The 14476-nt window shown below is 38.6% G+C and overlaps 1 protein-coding gene across 1 annotated transcript in view; it reads right to left on the minus strand.

The window, feature by feature from the left end:
• LOC111153848 (galactosidase beta 1 like 3) overlaps positions 1-14476 on the minus strand; it is a 41822-nt gene that overhangs the window by 2858 nt on the left and 24488 nt on the right. The window contains exons 10-18 of the mRNA XM_022513115.1: positions 10134-10218; positions 8470-8607; positions 7783-7863; positions 7024-7130; positions 6030-6170; positions 5637-5708; positions 4796-4874; positions 4275-4362; positions 3881-3992 (exon numbers count right to left, since the gene is read on the minus strand). Of these exons, the coding sequence (XP_022368823.1) occupies positions 3881-3992; positions 4275-4362; positions 4796-4874; positions 5637-5708; positions 6030-6170; positions 7024-7130; positions 7783-7863; positions 8470-8607; positions 10134-10218 (903 nt within the window). The remainder of the gene's footprint in view (positions 1-3880; positions 3993-4274; positions 4363-4795; positions 4875-5636; positions 5709-6029; positions 6171-7023; positions 7131-7782; positions 7864-8469; positions 8608-10133; positions 10219-14476) is intronic.

A 14476-nucleotide genomic window follows, 5' to 3' on the forward strand; every position in this document is an offset into this window, starting at 1 on the left:
ACCAAAGCAAAAATCATGAGGAAAGTTAAAACATATTTGAATTGAGTGGTGATGAAAATAAAACATATAAAAACTTATGGAGTATATATCCAGAATAGGCAATTCCATCAACATAGGGAGAAAATTATTGTTTGTCAGGGGTTAAGGGGAGGGGAAGAAAGTGCTTAATGAGTACAAGGTTTCCTGTTAGAGTTATAAAACTGTTTGGAACTAGATAGAAGGAAGAGTTGCATTCATTGTAAATGTACCAAATGCCTCTGGATTGTTCACTTTAAAATGATTAATTTTATGTTAATGTAAATTTCACCTCAATAAATGTTTTATACTTATGGGATACAACTGAATTCATACTTAAATGAAAAATCGCCTAAAGGAATAAAGACTAAAAGTCAGTTATCTAAGCACCCACCTCAAGAAATTATAAAAAGAAAGAAGATAATTCCTAAGATAAAAAGTAGAATAAACAAAACACTTTACACCTTCAGAATGGCTAGTATCAAATAAGTAAATCAATAAATAAGATATAGCAAGTGTTAGCAAGAATGTGGAGAAAATGGAACCCTTATGCGTTGTTGGTGGGAATACAAACTGACACAGCTACTGTGGAAAACAATACGGAGGTTCCTCAAAAAATTTAAAATAGGATCACCATATGATCCAATAATTCTAGTATGGGGTATTTAACTAAAGAAAACAGAAACATTAATTCAAAAAGATATATGTACCTCTATGTTTATTATGGCATTATTTACATTAGCAAATATGGAAGCCATCCAAGTGTCCATAGAAAGATGAATGGATAAAGAATATGTGTGTGTGTGTGTGTGTGTGTGTGTGTGTGTGTGTGAGTGTGTGTGTGTAGACAATAGAATATTACTCAGCCACAAAGAAAAAAGAACAAAATCTTGCCATTTGCAACAATATGGATGGACCTGGAAGGTATAATGCTATGTGAAATAAGTCAGACAGAGAAAGACAAATACCATATGATTTCACTCATACGTGGAATTTAAGAAACAAATGAAAAAAGAGACAAGTGAATAAACAGACTCTCATATACAGAGAACAAACCAGTGATTGCCAGAGAGGAGATGGGTGGAGGAATGGATGAAATAGATAAAGGAGATTATGAGTAGTCTTATCTTGATCAGCACCAAGAAATGAATACAATTGCTGAATCACTATATTGTACACCAGAAACTAATGTAACACTGGATATTAATTATACTTGAATTAAAAACTTTAAAATGCAAAACAATAGGAGTAGGTAATAAGGGAAATTATTAGTATTATTATAATTTAAAATTATAGTATTATATATATGAAATTAGTATTTAAAATTATTAGTATTAGTTGTGGGGCATCTGGGTGGCTCAGTCAGTTAGCATCTGCCTTTGGCTCAGGTCATGATCTCTGGGTCCTGAGATTGAGCCCTGTGTTGGGCTCCCGGATCAGTAGAGTCTGCTTCTTTTTCTCCTCTGCCCCTCCACCCCACTCGTGCTTTATCTCTCTCTCAAATAAATAAATAAAATCTTTTTTAAAAAAGTTGAACAATTAAAATAATACGTATTAGAAACATACTAAAATGTTTAATATATTTTTATTTTAAAACAATTTTAGATCTATAAAAAATTTGCAAAGATAATGCGGGAGTTCACAAAAGAACAAAATAATAATAATAATAAAGAAAATGGCAGAAATGAAACAGAAAAGAACTATACAATATGGTAAAAGTCACAGCCAACCACTGATTCTTTGAAAGATTAATAATTTGGTAATATTCTGATGAAATTTACCAAGACAAAAAAAAGACGTTACTACAGATGGTCTAGATATTAAAAATGAACAATTTAAACATAATACATTGAAAATTCAGAGGAAATGGAAAAATTCCCAGAAAAATAAATTTTATGAAAACTCACTTTTAAAGAAACAAAATCTGACTAGTACTTCAATCTTGACGGAATTTAATCCACACTTACAAACTTTCCCACAAAGAAAATGTTGGCCCTAATTGGTTCCACTAGTAAAATCTACCAAACATGTAAGAAGTAATACCAGGCTTACAGAGACTCTACTTCCCAAATCATTTATGGGGGTCTTAAAACTTGGTACCAAGACATGACAAAGACATCTCAGTAGCAAACATTATAACAAAAGAAGTCTTAATATTTATAATAGCCAAACACTGGAAATAATACAAATGTCTATCAACAGTAGGATGGTTAAATAAAGTATGGTATTTTATGAAATGGAACCCCATACAATACTGAAAATGAATAAATCACCACAACATCACTTAATGGCTGAATCTTAGCAAAAACCCAGGCACACAAATAAAGAAGGCATGCATGCTATGCAATTCAATTTACACAAAGTACAAGGGAAAGCACTGAATTAGAATGTTAGAAGTCAAGATAATGGTTCACCTTTTTTTAATCTGTTTTTTTTTAAAGATTTTATTTATTTATTTGATAGAGATCACAAGTAGGCAGAGAGGCAGGCAGAGAGAGAGCCGGGGAAACAGGCTCCCCACTGAGCAGAAAGCCCGATGTGGGACTCGATCCCAGGAACCTGGGATCATGACCTGAGCTAAAGGCAGAGGCTTTAACCCACTGAGCCACCCAGGTGCCCCTAGTATGTTTTTTTTAAAGATTTTATCTATTTATTTGACAGAGAAAGACAGTGAGAAAGGAAACACAAGCGGGGGTAGGGGAGCTAGAGAGGGAGAAATAGGGGGCAGCTGGAGAGGGAGAAGTAAGCTCCCCTCCAAGCAGGGAGCCCAACACGGGGCTCAATCCCAGGACACTGGGATCATGACCTGAGATGAAGGCAGACGCTTAACAACTGAGACACCCAGACACCCCTAGATAATGGTTCACTTTAAGGGACAAGGAGAGATAGTGATTGGGAAGGGTGCTGACAATATTTTACTTTTTTATCTCAAAAGAAGCACATGGTGTTCACTTTGTGATAATTTATTGAACTGTCCATTTATTATGTGCATTTATACATAAAAAGCTATAGGAGGTATAGTATTTTTAAAAAGCAAGTTGCAGAGTATAATTTAGGGAGTGAACCCATTAGTGTAAAAAGTAATTGTGTATATGTTAGGCAAAGTTATATATGAAATCCCACAAACTGTTAGCCTAACCACAAACTGTCAGCCTAACCCCTGAATTCAGGAAATTTCTAGTAGAAGCTTCTGCCTGTCAATATTATCTTTTAGGAACTAATTCCTAGAGGCTTCTGCTGAGCTGTCAATTTTATCTTTTAGAAAGAAACTAACAGACTGCTAGAATAGAAAAAGAAACATTTGAGGGCCACACCTGTGCAGATGAACCAGAAAGTGCCAGAAGTGACCTCAGCCTCATGGTGTTAAAATCCCCTTCTGAATATTCATCCCAAGCCCTAATAAAAGAGTCTGCTTTCCCATCTTCAGGGAGACAGGACTTTGGAAATTATTCCCCACAAATCTCCTTATTTGCATAAATAAATGACTTGTGATGCAACTCCATTTGGTATAGTCTGTCTATAACTCACTGAGGAGCAGCCCACTTTGGTCCAGTGACACAGGTAGTGTTTAGTTCTGAAAAGTAGAAAGTAATTGGAATGGAAGGTGGGTTGAAAGGAGAAATTCCATCATTTGCTCTCTCCATCTTATTATTTCAGGTTTTCTGTTGTGTTTTGATTTATTATTTTTTAAATAATGATAATTAGGAAGTTTGAGAAATGTTGGAAGTCTTGTTAGAAGTGAAGAACAGAAAAACAAGGGAAACGGGGAGGCATTCCCGCCAGGAACACTACAGCTTTGTTTTAAAACTCTTTTGACAAGAAGAGGTGGTTGGGACACCAGAACAGATGAGGGCAGCTCACCTACCAGTAGACTCAGGAAGGTGTCCTTGGGTGAAGAGTCAACCTTCAAGGTACCAAGGTAGAAGGCAGGGCCCAAATAGTTCTTTGGGACAGGCCTCCAGGTGGCAGAGCGGAGTCTGGAGGAAGAGCAGAGCCTTGAAGAAGAGAAAAGACCCTTCCCCACTCTAGTGCAAACACTGACCCTAGATTTCCCCACCCAGGGACTAGGAGATGTATTAGACTAGAAGCATTAAAATCAAGAGTCAGGAGACTTGTTCTAGGGTTCTAGTCCTGACCCCAAAGCACTCTATAATCCTGGGTAAATCAGTTGTCTGGATTTTAGCTCTTCATCTGCAAAGAGTTTGACATCTATAAGCCCCTTGATCCCTATAAAGGTTTAGGCATAAGGAGGAACATACCTTTCAAAGAAGCTCATTGTCATTTCCAGAGAATAGATAGCAAAACCATTCAGGGGAACCTTATTGATAGTAACTGATTCAGTTAGTCCTGCAGGTGAGAGTAAGAAAAAATACAGGGATTGGACATTCTCCAGTGTCTGGGATAAAGAAATTCAGACTGTATATGCCTGTGACAAAGAATCAGCCAGGAGGGCAAAGACTTGTCTAACCTGCTATTACCGAAAGTTTCCTGTTACATGGTTCCATATTATGAAGAAAGTTTCCCACTTAGTATCAGTACTTTCTCTGAAATTCCCAATGGCAGACTGGGTCCGGCTCTACAACAGGCCAGGGCCCTATCTAACCGTTCTGCTTTTCCACCCAGGAGAACTGGAGAAGGCAGGACAATGGAGAGGGAGCCTTTGGTCTAGGGACCTAGTCATCCCACTGCTCAAGGGACTCATTTTCTCCTCCCAACAGCAACATCGTCCCAATCTGAGAATCCAAGTAACTACAAAGAGAGATTACAGCCTGTTTCCCACCTTTCCGCTGATCTTGAATTTTCCACGAAAAATTGACTCGTCCTTGATTTTCTACCAGGATCCTTAGAAGTTGACATTCCTAAAAAGAAAAAGAAAAAATAAGAAGGAAGTTGGCATTCCTGCTTGGGGTAGACCATTTTACAGAGACTACATGTCCTCGCAGAGTTTTTACTCTCCAACGCATTCTTTTCTCTGAGTCCCAAATAGAAAGACAAGCAAATGGGAGAAAAGGGGTCTCCAGAGCACAGCAGTCCTTCTCTCTCATGAGGACCCTTTGTGTTCCTGTTCCAAACTCAATCTTCCCTTTCATCTGCTGATCTGCCTTAAGAAAGGCAGAGAGGCTCAGCTGTGTGCTTTTTTTTTAAGACTTCATTTATTTATTTGACAGAGAGAGGGGGATCACAAGTAGACAGAGAGGCAGGCAGAGAGAGAGAGAGGGGGAAGCAGGCTCCCTGCTGAGCAGAGAGCCCGATGTGGGGCTCGATCCCAGGACCCTGAGACCATGACCTGAGCCGAAGGCAGAGGCTTAACCCACTGAGCCACCCAGGCGCCCCATCAGCTGTGTGCTTTTGATCAGAGACCCAAGCAGCAGCTAATGATTGACTCAGGACCTAACGGGAAGTTCCATTTACCCTGTAGCATGTATGTTGCAACTCTGCTACACCTGGACCTGGGAGATGCAGTTATGCTTATAGCCCTAAGCACTTGTTGATGGAACCCTAAGTGAGAAGCAATATCAAAGGGCAGTGGCAGAAAAAGGCGGTATTCTATCTCAGGACCAGGCTACGCTTGCTTTTGAGTCAGATGTCTAGGGCAGCACCAAGACTCTTGAATCACATACCCTGATTTTAGGAATAATCAACGTCTTAGTATGATCATCCAGAAGTCCTATACTTATCTCATTCAAAAACACCTGCAAAAGAAGAGCCAGCATCAGACTTACTGGCCCACCTGAAGAAAGAAGAGAGACTCTGATTTAGGAAGCAGGTCATTTTGAAGGAAGAGACCAACCTTGGTGATCACAGATGGCTACAAGCTGAACAGGAGGACTTCACAGGCTTAAGTTGTAAAAAAGCCAAAAACAAATCTCTTTGGCTTGACTTTATATTCCCAATGCCTCACAAATAATAGGTGCTTGAAAATACCATCTAATAGTAAAGCTGACCAGTGACTACCCACCCCAATAACAGAGTCCGGTTCTGCTTACCTCCATTTACAGTCTGTTGATACCTACCTGTGCTGTATCGTGAACATTAGCATGGAGAGAACCTCCAGAGCAAATGGAAGTTTCATAAAGCACGAATCCATAGGACTGGCCATTCCCTCTGTTTATAGGGAGGTTCTCCATGTTGACTGGTGTATGAGATATAACTGGCTAAGAGAGAGACATAGCAGAAACAGGGGCCAGGGTGGTGAGAAGTTGGGATTCTTCTTCCTTAGGCCCTTGTCATTTTTTGTTGTACATCCTAATGGTCCCCAACAGTTCTTTGGGTAAGAAATATTAAACCCATGCTATTTGATGATTTTCATCATCTCCACTGACCAGGAAACTCAGGGGATAGTAGGAGCATCATAGAGGGAACAATTGCTGTAATCATGAGAATTAATGGAGTGAATAAACTGTATTTTAACATAACTGAAGTTGAATAAGAATTATGCACTAAAGCAAACATTTAGTTAGCATCTACATTATGTGCCAATAACTGTATTTATCTAAAACAGCAATAGCAGAAGTGAAACTAATATGAATTCAAGAGTTAATATTTTTCAAGCAATTTTCACCTTTTCTTCAAAATAGGACAGGTAGTCTAATTTTAAAGGGAGAGAATGGACACGTAAAAGTTCAGTGATTTGGCCTATTGGATGGTGAAGAAGAGTCAGAAACTCAGTTTTATGGGTTCCTGGCTCTCAGTGTTTCCTATACGGATTACACAGTCCCACCTAAGAACATCTAGCAGATGGTTGATCTGAGCTGGGAAACAGGATCCTCTAATATCCTGCTCCCCCCCCCCCCAACTCATTCTTCAAGTTCAAACCCCTTTACAGTCTACCCGGAGAAAAATTTTGTGGTTCTTACCCCATAGTTCTAAGTTTGGACAAAATCTAAAAGATTTATTTTCACCCTTCCCATAAAAAGTCCTTGAAAGAATCTCTACTCTGTGGCCTAAAGCTCTCTCCCACAGGTCCCCAGTGGCCAACCCCCCATTCCAGGGCCAGGTAGTACTCACCTCATGTAAGTACTGTAGAACATCCCACAGTGGCAAGTAAAGGGATGGTTTCACAGAAGGATACTCAGCCTTGGGAGTGAGCTTGGGCAAAGGTGGCAGAGGCATTGCTGAAATGAAAATAAGCCACGGGGCAAGAAGGGCCTGAAATAACTACTGCTTTCTCCAAATTTCCCCATTCCTACCCATGAACTCTCATATCCCAGGGCCAACAGGAGAAATGGGTCCGATCCTAGAATATGTGTATACTTCTCCAAGAGTGATGAGAAACTGGAAATAACTAAATTGGAATGAGTTTTATGTGCATGGTAACTGATAGCTATAGACCTCTATAAGGTAATGTCGGTCATAGGGACTGAGAGCTCTCAGGGAGCAAGAAATCTACCTTGCGCCTTCTGGCAATGCCAGTGCTCACTTTCTAGCACATAGCAGATTATTAACTGTATTTATTTTTGCTATCGTATGTAAGGGTACCATGCCATCATACCAAGAGATTTACAAATAGTAAATTATTTAATCTTCACAGTCATTATAGGAGATGGATATCACTGTATTCATATTTTAGTGAGGAAACAGGCTTCAGGGTCTTGAAACACTCATGAAAAGCCCCTCATCTTTTAAGTGGGAAAACCAGGATTTGAACTTAAGGTTGCCCTTGCCCTTAAGGCTCCAAACTTTTGCCCATGGGGGAACCTTCCCTTCCCTCACCCTTCCACTTGATGAGGAAAGCCATCCCTCAAATTAAAAGTGATTGCGGAGTACCTAAGACAGAGCTAAGGAGTCCTTGAAGCTTGAAATATTTTTCTGTGTAATCCCCGGCCTCTGTCAGGACAGCATCATAGTCTGCAAGACACCAGAGTCACTGGCCAGGCAATCTTCCACAACAGACCCTGTTTCAGCACTGCTGGCATGAGATGGGCCAGGGCTACCAGAGGGAGAGAGAAGATACATCTTCCCCATGCCCTGGACCAGTCCATCCCAAGCTGGGATGTGTGTGTGTGGGCAGGGGCGAGGGTATGTTATGTCACTCTGGGAATACTCCCCACAACCCTTCCTGGGGATCTGACGCTGCAGAGACATTGGACTCATCCTTCTGTTTTCTAATGGATACCCTTTTCTCCCCTCAATCTGGATTGCCCAGGTGTGTCTATCAGTACCAGCAATCACCATTTGTATTCTGTGTGTCTTAGAAGGTTCAAGTCAAGGGGTGATATATATCATGAGTGAAGCAGGGCTCTAGGTCTGAGGCACCCCATCTACTGCAATGACAACCTGCAGGGGGCATTATGAACATCACAGAAAAAAGGAAAATAGACAGGAATATCCTGAATGCTCAACATAGGCTGTAAGTCAAGAATTCAATGATGCTCAGAAGATGCTTTTGGAACCTTCTCTGTAAAACTCCAGTACCACTTATGCTGGGAGGTGACCATACCAGCAAGCACTTGCCATAGCTAGTGACAACAGCTTTGTGTATCCCAAAATATGTGGCCCCATTCATGAAACCAAAGTTGGTTCCACCATGGAACATGTATACATTGAAGGAGATCTCAGATGTGATAAATTTGGACACAGTTTCCTTAACATCTGTAGAGGAGGAAGACAAGAACACAGGGAAAATTAAAAATTAAGACAGAAGTCTTTGGTGAAATTTTATTCTCAACCCCACCCCAGAATCAACTTAATTGTTTTGTGTTTCAATCTCCACTAAGATTCTAGGAGAAAATAGGTGGAATTGGCCAAAACTATTCCAGGAAACCAAGTCTTATCAATACCAAGAGCCTTTTTAAAAATTGTTTTCCTCAGAGTATGGACATAATTTAGCTCCATCTCATATCTATTAAATAATAGCCTAAGAAACTTAATGTCACTTAAATATCTAATGTTCATTAAATTTTCTGAAATTATACAAATAATTAGTATAATCTCATTACTCCCTTCTAGAGTAATATAAAACCACTGCAGTAGTCCACAAGTAGCTGTTCCCAATCTTTAGCCACAGAAACTCTTATTTTTTCATCATGACTTTAAGAGGTATGATCAACCTTCCACTGGCCATCTTAGGGAATTGGTTAAAAGTTAGTCAGATATGGGATTCAATTCTGGCTGTGCTCTTTACTACTTGTATTAACTTGGACAACTTCTATTTCTCTCAGAGCCTCTGTTTCTTTATCTGTTAAATGAAAGTCCTAATTTCTACTAGCTCATAGTACTGATGAAAGAATACAGGTAAGAAACACACCATAGTGCCTGACATGAAAGCAATCAAAAAACTTGTTTGTTGGGGTGGGTTTTCTTTTGTTTCAGGCCAAGCAGGCTTTCCTCAGTTACCTGGCATTTTTCATTGGTTTACGTTACTTCTGGTACAAGTGAGCTTATTTTCATAACATCGACAGCAAAATATCTTTAGTAGCAAAATATTTTTACTAAGTCAACATCAGCCAGGCACTGTTCTGAGTTGTTTACTGCACTTAACCCCCACAACAACCCTATGAGGTGGGGAACATGATAATTCCCATTTTCAGTGAGAACACTGAGGTTTAGCAGACAAGGAAAGCTGCCTTGGATCATGCAGCTAATCACGCAGACTAGCAGAGCTGAGGCTGAAATCTTGATCTCTTCGGTTGCAGGACCCATGCTTTCAACCATCATTGCATGTTATTTCCTGACAATGACTACCACTTAGTTGACATCGCCATAGCAATGGCCTGCGATTTACCAGAGATTATTAAGACTTTTAGCAAATGCATCCTCTTCTTCAGAGATGTTGCCTTTCCAAGACCCTTTCCATGACCACCTTGCCTTACCTCTGCAGGCTTGTCCCTCTCTTTTCTGTCACTACACCTGTTTGCTTCAAAACTCTTGTCAGATGTGGAACCCTTGATTTACTTCTTAATTATCTGGCAATGCTACTAAATAACAAGCTCCCTGGGGGAAGGGACCAGGTCATTTTTATTCATCATTTCACCCTCAAGCGTAGCCAAGTCCTTGTACACAAAAGTGTTGAATGAATAGTTTGGGCTGAATGAGCTAATTCATTAGCAAAGAAATGTATGAATGATCCATGACTCAGAACCACCTCTACTTGGGGTCAAACACTGCAAAACACTTACCCTCAGCATTAGCAACTGAATGTTCACTTCCCCATGTGTCAAACCAGCCAACCCAGAATTCCATGATCATAATGGGCTTATTGCTCTAGAAACAAACCAAATCAAATACCAAGTCTGAGAAAATGTAAAAAGAAAATCAGAAAAGCTAAGCACAACAGACGAAAATTTAAGGAACTCATGCTCTTCACTTTTTCAAAGTTCAGCACTTCATTCTCCCTCCTTTCCCATCACCCCTTTACCATCACCCATAGCTTTGGTTTCTCCACCTCTCCTAAACATTCTCCATACTCCTTAAACTTTGTATGCCTCACTGCTGTACCTGGACAGCACCATCTATGATTCCAACCTTGTCATATGTGAGGCTGGTTTTAAAAAAATTGGCTTTGGATAAACAAGGACCTGACTGCAATTCCTGACACAAATGTTGAGGCTCACATATACCAAAGGCCCACAGCTAATATTATCCTCAATGGGGAAAAACTGAGAGATTTTCCTCCATGGTCAGGAATAAGACAGGGATATTCACTCTCATTATATTATTTAATATAGTACTAGAAGACTTAGCCTCAGCAACAAAAAGAAATAAAAGGCATCCAAATCAACAAGTAAGAAGTCAAACTTTCACTATTTTCAGATGACACGATACTCTATGGAGGAAATCCAAAAGACTCCACCAAAAATTTGTTAGAATACATGAATTCAGCAAAGTCACAGGGTATAAAATCAACATACAGAAATCTGTGGCATTTTTACTTGCCAATCATGAAACAGCAGAAATAAATATTAAAGAATCAATCCCATTTATAATTGCACCAAAAACAGTAAGATATCTAGGAATAAACCTAACCAAAGAGGTAACAGTCTGTACTCTGAAAACTACAGAACACATATGAAAGAAATTGAAAAGGACACAAAGAAATGGAAAAACATTCCATGCTTGTGGAATGGAAGAACAAACGTTAAAATATCTATACTACCTAGGGAGGGTATGTGCTATGGTGAGTGCTGGGAAGTATATAAGCCTGATGATTCACAGACCTGTACTCCTCGGGCTAATAATACATTATATGTTAATAAAAAATTAAAAATTAAAAAAATAAACAAAATTTTTAAAAAATCTGTACTACCCAAAACAATCTATAAATTCAATGAAATCCCTATCAAAATACGACCAGCATTTTTCACGAAGCTACAACAAACAATCCTAAGATTTGTATGGAACTACAAATGACCCTGAAGAGCCAAAACAGTCCTGAAAAAAGTAAAGTAGGAGACATCACCATTCCAGACTTCAAAGCTATATTACAATGCTGTAGTCATCAGGGCAGTATGGTGCTGGCACAAAAACAGACACATAGATCAATGGAACAGAAGGGAAAACCCAGAAATGGAACCCACAACTGTACGGTCAACTAATCTTTGACAAAGCTGGAAAGAAGATCCAATGGAAAAAAGACAGTCTTTTCAATAGATGGTGATGGGAAAACTGGACAGTGACATGCAGAAGAATAAAAGTGGACCACTGTCTTATACCATATACAAAAATAAATTCAAAATATATGAACGACCTAGATGTGAGACAGGAAACCATAAAAATCCTAGAAAATACAGGTAGCAACCTCTTTGACCTTGGCTATAGCAACTTCTTACTAGACATGTTGCCAGAGGCAAGGGAAACAAAAGCAAAAATGAACTATTGGGACTTCATCAAGATAAAAAGCTTCTGCATAGAAAAGGAAACAACCAACAAAACTAAAAGGCAGCCTACAGGATGGGAGAAGATATTTTCAAATATCTGATAAAGGGTTAGTATCTAAAATCTATAAAGAATGTATCAAACTCAACACCCCCAAAAAACAAATAATCCAATTAAGAAATGGGCAGAAGACATGAATAGGCATTTTTCCAAAGAAGACACCCAGATGGCCAATAGACACCTGAAAAAATGCTCCACATCACTTGTCATCAGGGAAATACAAATCAAAACCACAATGAGATACCACCCCACACCTGTCAGAATAGCTAAAATTAACAAGTCAGGAGACAACCTATATTAGAAAGGATGCAAAGAAAGGGGAACCCTCTTATACTGTTAGTGGAATGCAAGCTGTTACAGCTACTCTGGAAAACAGTATGGAGGTTCTTCAAAAAGTTAAAAACAGAATTACCCTATAACCCAGCAATTGCATTACCAGGTATTTACCCAAAAGATTAAAAAAATCCAGATTCAAAGGGGTACATGCACCCTGCTATTTCTAGCAGAATGGTCAACAATAGCCAAATTATGGAAAGAGCCCAAATGTCCAACGACTGATGGATAAGAAGGTGTGGTATATATATATATATATACAATGGAATACTACCCAGCCATAGAAAAGAATGGCACCTTGTCATTTGCAACAATGTGGATTGAGCTAAAGTGTATTATGCTAAGCAAAATAAGTCAGTCAGAGAAAGACAAATAACATATGATTTCAGTCATATATGGAATTTAAGAAACAAAACAGATGAATATATGGGAGGGGGGAAAAAGAGAGAGAGAGGGAAGCAGATCATAAGAGACTCAATATTAGAGAACAAACTAAGGGCTGATGGAGGGAAGGTGGGTGGGGGATGGGCAAAATAGGTGATGGGTATTAAGAAGGGCACTTGTTATGAGGAGCACTGGGTATTATATGTAAGTGATGAATCATTTAATTCTACCCCTGAAACCAATATTACATTATACATTAACTAGAATTTAAACAAAAATTTGAAAAAAGAAAAAAAACTGAGGCTCAGAAGTCACATTGCTGCTAAGTGCAGAGCTACTCAAATCCAAGTCTAAGCTGAACTATCAGCTACTAAGTTATACTATCTATCAGGTATTTCATTCATTTTCTCCATATTTAAATTATATTCTCCATAATTAAATTTTATTCTACCTCGTCTGTATTGATCCACTGTAATTATTTTTTATTTATTTTTTATTTCTAAAAATTCTTATTTTGTATATATTTGCTAATAAATACTTTGATATATAACAATTCATAAATGTTATTATGTCTTTATGTACTATACTTTTTATTTATATAAAGCAATTATTATCATATTAAAATAACTAATGATCAAACTTTTACTATGTACCGAGTACTGCTTAAAGTACTTCACTTACTTTGTTCTGTGTGACAAACTATAAAGTAGATATTATGAGTCTTTATTTTGCAAATGAAAAAAATAAGATTAGATAACCCATCCAAGTTCACTCAGCTAGGAAGTACTAGAACTGGGATTTGAATTCAGCCAGACTAGATTGACTCCACACTCCTAACCAATACACCCTATTGCATCTGGAATGTAAACGACTTATTACCTAAAAGTAGAGGAGAACATATCAAAGCAATTCCATTTCTCAAAACTTCTAAACTAACTCTTGCCTTAAAACATAGGAATCTCTTTTAAAATTCATGTTACTGGGGCGCCTGGGTGGCTCAGTGGGTTAAAGCCTCTGCCTTCGGCTCAGGTCATGATCTCAGGGTCCTGGGATCGAGCCCCGCATCGGGCTCTCTGCTCTGCGAGGAGCCTGCTTCCCTCTCTCTCTGCCTGCCTCTCTGCCTACTTGTGATCTCTCTCTGTCAAATAAATAAAATAAAATCTTTAAAAAAAAAAATTCATGTTACTGGTAACCTAAACTGTCAGACACCATAGGCTTTCAGTCTGATACCTGCATTCCACATCTAGCCCAACATTTTCAATGCTCCAGAATAATGCACGTTCTTTTTTAAAAAGTTGACATCTTCTGCACAGCAGGAGAGGTAGTTAATATCCCATGGACATTACAATGGAAAATTATGGTGGGCTTCTCTTGGGGAATATGTCAGGCATTCATATTGTGCATTCTCAGTTTTACTCCTGGAGTCCTCCAGCATCCTCCCATGACCAAAAATAATCATACTGAAAATTGGAAAAAAAAAAAAAAGGGTCATACTGTAAGCCTGAAGACCTGTCCTCCAAGGCCTTTTCTCAGCTGATCCCTGGAGTTGAATATGATGTTTTCTGGATTCTATGTGTTCTTCTATCTTGGCTTAATCCCTTAGTTCTGCATCCTTCAAACATTTACATAAAAAGAGTGTATAGAAAATAAATAATCTGAGCCCTTAAATATCTGTATTCTGCAATACAGTTTCTTCATATTTAGACTGAGTATAAAATTCTAAGTTGAAACTCACTTATCCTCAGAATTTTAAAAGTATATTTCATTGCTTTGCGTTATCCAATGTCAATACTTAAAAATCCTGATTCTCATTGTTTGGTATAGAGTAAGCCTATGGTTTTTCTTTCTGAATAATGTTAATTTTACAATA

Source organism: Enhydra lutris, unplaced genomic scaffold (genome assembly GCF_002288905.1).
Source record: "Enhydra lutris kenyoni isolate GAN:26980312 unplaced genomic scaffold, ASM228890v2 scaffoldscaffold34, whole genome shotgun sequence".
In the NCBI taxonomy this organism is placed as follows: Eukaryota; Metazoa; Chordata; class Mammalia; order Carnivora; family Mustelidae; genus Enhydra; species Enhydra lutris.